The sequence below is a fragment of the Pteropus alecto genome, unplaced genomic scaffold (assembly GCF_000325575.1).
Source record: "Pteropus alecto unplaced genomic scaffold, ASM32557v1 scaffold113, whole genome shotgun sequence".
Classification (NCBI taxonomy): Eukaryota; Metazoa; Chordata; class Mammalia; order Chiroptera; family Pteropodidae; genus Pteropus; species Pteropus alecto.
This window is the reverse complement of record NW_006433949.1, coordinates 3,490,021-3,497,417: the sequence shown is the minus strand read 5'-3', so window position 1 is coordinate 3,497,417 and position 7,397 is coordinate 3,490,021. Positions and strand designations below refer to the sequence as shown.

Here is a 7,397-nt window from a genome sequence, read left to right as displayed (position 1 = left end):
GCACCTCTGCTTTCAAAGCCTCCTTTAGTCTAAGCTGGGATCGGGGCTGTGGGATCCAGAAAGGAGAGAAATCAGGGGGAGGAGGAGGTCCCTTGTTCGGTCTAGTGTGGGTATGGATTTGTCTGTGGAAAGAGTAAATAGTTTCGTGTCAAGGGTCTCGAACTCTCCAAGTGCATTTCTACCAATAGGATCAGCTATATGATTTGCGGAGGCCACTGTAAAACGAAAATGTGAGGTCCCTTTTTAAAAAATGATTAAGAATTTCAAGATGGCAACAACACAGCATCAAACCAAGCACAGGCCTCTTCTGAGCCTGGGGCCCTGTGTGACCACATAGATCACAGAGGACCATGAGACCAGTTTGCCCTGGCCACCACATTACCTTTGCACTTACTGTTCTCTGTCTAGAATCTCCTTCCCCAGATCTCAGCATGCTTGCTCCCTCACCTCCTTCCATGAAATGTGCCCCGCCAGGAAGGTCCTTTTGGAGAGCACTATTTAAATTTACAGCTCTTCCTAAACATGTACACATTCTATCCCTTCTACTTGCTTTATTTTTCTCCACGGCATTTAATATCTTGCAATTATGTGTTCCTTTTCTAGTCCCCTCTCCCCTAGTGTGTAAATTCTGTAAAGGCATGGATTTTTTTTTCTGTCTTGTTCAGTGCTATATCCTCAGCACCTAGAACTGTGCCTGGTACTAAGAAGCCACCTGGTAAACAGAATGAATAAATGAACCTCAACTGCTTTGAGCAGCAGAATCGTCCAATAAAGAGATGACCTAAGTTACAAGTTGTTCTAGGATACACAGAGCCTATTTCAAAATGTGCCCAAGTAGAGATCTGTTCATTCGTAACAGGAAAAAATGAATGGCACTAACAGAACATTTTAGTTGGGGGAAAGAGAGAAGGAAGAAAACTTTGGGCTGGAGCAATCAGGGAAGAGTTAACATAGGAGACAGAATTCAACTTAAACCTTAAAAGGAAGGCAAAGACCAATAAAGAGGAAGGGAAGTCTCTCCAAGTATAATTCATGAGTTCGCATTTGATTCCATTTATCTCATTTCATATTATGAAGTTTCCTTGTTTCTAACTCAGAAATTAAGCCATCAAATTGATCTTGTTGACAACACAGTTGCAGGCTCTGACTAATTAAATATTGGCATGGTGAGCAATAAATATTGGCCAGCAGTATTAAAAATTTTATCAGCCCTGAAAACCCAAATCCTAACTTGGAGAAGGCTTTGAATGTTCACAGGGATTCTAACAACCACAGAGCCTCTTTATAAGGTTGTTGGAAGCAGCAATTCTGCTCATGTTATTTCAACTCAACAAACACAGATGGGCTCCTACTGTACTAAGTACCACAGACAGGAGTACAAGATAAGACAACAGACCCTGCCCTCCAGGGATTCCCAGCACAAGAGGTGAGGAAGCAAAGGGCTTATCAGTGATAAGTCTTAGCAGAGGAAATGAACTTTTCTATCATACTAATGATAATAAAAGCACCCAATTTATTGGCTGCTCACTGTATGTCAGGCTTGGTGCTAAGAATGTCCCAAGTCCTATTCATTTCCTCTTCACATGATAGGTACTAGCATCATCCTCATTTGATAAATAAGGCACAGCAAGTTAACTTGCCCAAAGTCAAACAGCTAGTCAGCAGCAGAGGCTGAATTTGAACTTGGATCTGCCTGACTCTAGAGCTTGGACTAATAACCAGGGCTACCCTGCCTCCATTAATGTCATCCTTTTTACTTAAAAGAAGACTGTAGGCTTCTGAGGTCAGGAAGTATCCATTCCATTTACTGCTGATTCCCTAGCACCCAGCTGATCAATACATGTATGTTGGATGACTAGAAAACACAGACATTCCCATAGTTTAGTGTTGCTTCAAACACGTACCCCCCTAAGTTGGACATCTTGTTTCTGTTGTTTCCTGCCCAATATCCATTCTCTCTTCTTTTCTTTAGGAAACCACCTTACTCTCACTCTTGGTCAATATGGTTTAGATGGGGCTGGCCTCAACCTTAGCTTCAGGAATGGGCAGTGGATACAAGTCTAGACAATTTGAGTCAGTAATTGACTCAAAGATGGACACATGACCCCATCTAGACAAATAGGAACTAAAGTTCATGATTTGCTGCATAAAACAGAAAATAGATGCTCTCTTTCCCCTGGTTGCTAACCTATAAGAATATAAGATTACAGTTGCTGGTAGCTATTTTATCCCAAAGAGGGGAGAGTGTGCCTCTGAATAAAGCCAATAAAAGGAAAGTAAGACCAAAAGATGGAGACATTTCTAGTTATATTATCTAAGCACCAGAGCAAGCACTTCCACTTGGAATTTTCAGTTACATGAATCAATAGATTCGTTTGGGGTTTTTTTTGGCCAGTTGAGTTGGGTGCTGGTTACCTGCAGCCCAGATTCTGGATACATCACATACATAAAAATTGGACCACATAACCACCACAGTGAAGAAAAAAAGCCGCACACTTACAATTATACGCAAGTGGCTCCACTACCTTCCAGAAGCCTGAGTTTGGGGCGAGCGGGAAATGGAAGACAAAAGAAAGTGCCACTGCCTCTGAAATTCCGTCCAGGAGCGCACCATTTCTTTCACTAGTTTAACCACATACCAGAAAGACAACTTAGGTGTTCCCAACTCACCGCCTAAAAACAGGTGGCTTCCAACTGCTATTGCTAAAAGCTTCACAAGAGAAGACAAAGCTCAAGGAGAATCATTTCTAAGTTTTCATTTCAGCGGTGTTTGTCCATCAAAGGTCTGACCAACCAGATCCAACTCTGAGGTGGTGCTGTTCACCCACCTGTCAAAAGGCAACTTAACTCTTGACTGCTAACCTCTTAGTCGTTCTAACTCTAGTGATGATACTGAAGACTCTGAAGTGAAAGAGACTGCAACAAAAACATAATAGGACGTACTGGTATAAGAGAAACATCAAAACTTTTAGGAAAAAAAAAAGGAGGGGTTATGTAGGAGGTGGTATCAGATTTTTATTTTCCTTTCATGTCAACCGAAATCAGCCTGTGAGAGTTTCTGGGGCATCCCAAATGAAACGATCTTCCTTTTTAGGAGTTACTCATGCATCGAGCATGGATTCTCTAGAAGACACACCCAAGGCAGATCCAGGCCACAGACAGGTTTTTGACCTATGGTGTTAGTACTTAAAATGTTATTTTTTTATAAGTTACCAAAAGTTAAAAATAGGAAGAGTTTGTGGTAGATTGTTGTATTAACGACCCCTACTGTTTACCCAGGCATTTGGGTAACTCCACACTGACTCAGGGCTTGGCCACATGGCTTGCTTTGGCCAATGTGACAATAACAAACATGACCTAGGCAGACTTCAAAAGCACTGGGGTTTGCCCTCCTGCTCTCTTAATTATAAGACGGTCCACCTAGGGCTAATGTGCTGGATGATGAGACACACATATCTCACTCTTTCTCTCTCTCTCTGTCTCTGTCTCTGTCTGTCTGTCTGTCTCTCTCTCTCTCACACACACACACACACACACACACACACACACACACACACACACACCACACCACCCTCTCCACCTCAGCCCCACCCCACTCCCACAGCCAGCCCCGAGAAGAAGAGCTGCCTAGATCAGGGGTCCGCAACCCCTGGGCCATGGACCAGTACCAGTCCATGGTCTATTAGGAACCAGGCCACACAGCAGGAAGTGAGCGGCAGGCGAATGAGCAAAGCTTCATCTGTATTTGCAGCCGCTCCCCAGCGCTAGCATCAGGGCCTCAGCTCCACCTCAGATCATCAGGCATTAGATTCTCACAGGAGCAACAGACCCTGGTGCCAAAAGGGTTGGGGACTGCTGGCCTAGATGACCAGCAGCTAACCTCACACATATGAGAGAGCCCACCTATGCCCAGGCCAAACTGCCACCCTGTAACATGGTGAGCTAAACAGTATAGTTTTAAGCCAAAGGTTTGGGTGATTTTTATGCAACAAAAACCAGACAATCCACATGAAAATACATATTCCCAAGTAAAAAACGAAAATCTCAAGACTCTGCAACACTGTGATCACATTCCTACATGGCAATAACCAGTTGCCCTGGGCAGTGGCTACCACTTTTAGTGCAACCATAGCATGAATTTCTCAGTTAGTCACCATCACCTTACCTTGGGGTCAAGTTCAGTTGCCATATGTTATCTCAGCTGGGTGTTATACTTATAGCAAAGAACATGAAATACTGTATTCCACATACTTGAGTTACTATCAAAAGTTAAGAAAACTAGTACATTCCCTTTGGAAAATTGTCAATATCTACTAAGCCTGAACATATGCATACTTCATGACCTAGCAATTCCACAACTAGGCGGATACCCAAGAAAAATGAAGTACACATTCCAAAAGATGTACAAAATGTTCACAGCGGCACTATTCCTAATAGTCCCAAACTAGCTATTAACAAACTAGTTATCAATCATGTCCACCAACAGTAAAATAAATAAAACGTGGCATATGCACAGGGATAAATCTCATACATAATGCTATGCACAAGAACTCAGACACAAAAGAGTACATGCTGTATGATTCTACTTATATAGTTCAAAAACAGACAAAACGAAAATAAGGTGTTAGAAGTCAGGTGAGTGGTTACCCTTGGGTAGAGAGAACATGTGAGGGTTCTTATAAGCTATTAATTCTGTTCTGTAATCTGGGTGCTTTTACATGGATTTGTACACTTTTGAAAATTCATCAAGCTGTACATTTATGAGTCATATGCTTCAATACAAAGTTTGATTAAAAAAAAAACTTTAAAAAGTAGAAAAACAAAACCAAGAGGAGGGCCATGTTTCAAGAGAAACAGTTAAGTATTTTTCTTTAGGGGTATCCTAAAGACAAATTCTATACTATAATATTTAATGTGATGAAAAGAATGATGCCATTATGAAATAAATCATTAAAAAATGGCTAGAATCTGGAAAAAATGCATAACAAAACACCTGATGAATTAGGAAAAAGACCTAGCCTGGTTCACTCATTTGTATTACCAGCCTGATCTCTGTGGGCTTTGAGGCTTACAATCAATGAATTATGAATCCAAGCCTTTTCTATAAAGGTTATCATCATTTTTCAAACTTAAGATATGAGGTTTACTGCCCCTTAAAAAAATCAATTACCTTCCTAAAGCTCACCTGCCAGATGAGGCTAATAATGGTCACTGGAGAGGGTTGTTGAGAGAATTGAAGATTATGTCTCTAAACTTCTGAGGCAGTACCAAGGAGACAGCATGTAAGCATACAAGGAATTATTTACAGCAGTGTTACTGATGATTGCAAAATAAAATCAGATGTGATAGATGTGCCCCAAAGGTTGGCTGCTGCTCATAGTGGTACCGAACCTAGCAGTACGTAACGTGGTGATCCTGAAGGGGGCGGAGATCCAAAAGCACACGTTAGGGCAGGCTTTCGCTAACTACATAGAAAGTTAGATTCTGATATGCCCCTTGCGCCCTCCAATAGGCAGCCCCTTCCCATTTTTTGGAATAGTTCATGTAGAGTTCTACTATTTTTGATATCAATGCCTACCCCTCAGGAGTGTTAGGGCTGGAAAGTCTTGGGAATCAGAATCTCAAACCGAGCTGTACAGCAGAGAACAACAACATCTCAAACCTGCCTGATCATCCCAACCACCAGACTTCTGGGTCCCACCTCTGGAGACTGGGGCACCAGGTCTGGGGAGGGGCCAGAACCTATATTTTAATTAGGCCTAAGGTGATTCTGCTGCCAAGTTAAGTTTGGGAAATTCCTACCTAGTGAAATGTAGAGCCCAACAGACCAGGATCCAAATTCAGTCCCTAGAGTTTATCAACTGGGTAGCCTAGCCAAATTACAGAAAATCTTTTGAGTACTCTTCATTTGTAAAAGAATAGCAATGCCCACCTCCCAAGATTGGTGTGAAGCACAGTCTCTCCTTTCAGTGGGGGAGGATTTCAGCTGTGAGGCTCCAAACTTACCTTTGTCCTAATCTTTCCTGTTTGTCTCTACTCCCATGGGCTAGTATAGCTTCAGCCTACAAATCTACTTCCTTGGGAATAACTTCTACAGAGATCTGGACTGACCTGAGCATCTTATCAGATGCTACCTTCCCAAGGCCCCAAGGCACTGAAAGATTTTATTTTTACATGTGTCAGACTTGCTGAGTGTTGACCGACTTTTTACAGAAGCAGGTGTGATGCCAGCATAAATTTTCATATGTATAAGAATTGTCGCATTAGAGAGTGTTTATAACTTGCACCGAAAAAGGTTATTTACAAACTTAAGAGATAAGGCAGAGCACAGGACCAGACGCTTAGTGAAAATTCTTAACGTTATTTGATATAACCACATATTACATAAACTATTAAGCCATCATTCATCAAAATAACTTGCCAGTAACAGAATTACTCCCGACTGGGAAGCTGTAGAAGCCTAACTTAAATTGAACCATTAAAACTGGCTGTCTTGTCTTCTTAACCCTAGATATGTTTCAATTGATTTCCACTGTCCCACCTTTGTGAAGGGTTTTTGTTTCTTTGTTTTGGGCCTGAGGGTCTCTATCTTCCTCTAGATTTTCGAAGGGATCCACACCTCACAAAGTAAGAACCTCTATACTTAAAACAGTGTCCAAAGGATTCTTCTTTTTTTTCCCTTTCATTATTTTTGAAGTAATACATGCACAGTTAGACAAACCTGAATACTGCAAATAGTATATAGAGAAAATTTTAAATTCCTTTCCATCCACGTACTGGGTCCTCCTCCCCAAAAACAACCCTGTTAAAAGTTTGGGAATCCTTCCGGAGCAAGCTTTCTCGGTCTTAAGCAATACTGGCATTCTGGGCCAAATAATTTTGTGTGGGGGCTGTCCAGTGCGTTGTAGGATGTTCATGAGCATCCCTGGCCTCTGCCCGCAACAACGCGCCACTAACCCCCGGTCGTGGCATCCAAAAATATCTGCAAACACTGCCAAATGGGAGGACAAAATCGCCCCAACTTAGGAACTACTTCTGAACATACGCTGTGCATGCACAACCAGAGGTGTGTGTACCTCTACTTTTTCTCTCCATAGTGGAGGCACAGAGTTACTTTGCAACTCACTGGGGGATTCGTACCAGGGAGGGGTTAGGGCTGGCCCGGGCCTCAGCAGGAGGCGACGGTCACTCACCAGGTCACGGATGAGTTGGTCCACCAGCTGCTCCCCGCCCCCAGCGCCCTCACGGGCCGGAGGGGACCGGGAACGGCTCGCAGCCTCCTGCCTCTCGGCCCGGGTGGTCCGCGCCGCCGCCGGAGGCCGCCCTGCGCCCTCCAGAAGGCTCTGGGCCAGCGCCAGGTACCCCGCGGCCTGCTCCCCGCGCCCCGGCCCCCTCGG

At 43.3% G+C, this 7,397-nt stretch overlaps 1 protein-coding gene across 1 annotated transcript in view; it reads right to left on the bottom strand.

The window, feature by feature from the left end:
* FBXW8 (F-box and WD repeat domain containing 8) overlaps positions 1-7,397 on the bottom strand; it is a 111,028-nt gene that overhangs the window by 103,328 nt on the left and 303 nt on the right. Inside the window, exon 2 of the mRNA XM_015586811.2 lies at positions 7,194-7,397. This exon is cut by the window's right edge and continues 33 nt beyond it. Coding sequence (XP_015442297.1) covers positions 7,194-7,397 — 204 coding nt within the window. The remainder of the gene's footprint in view (positions 1-7,193) is intronic.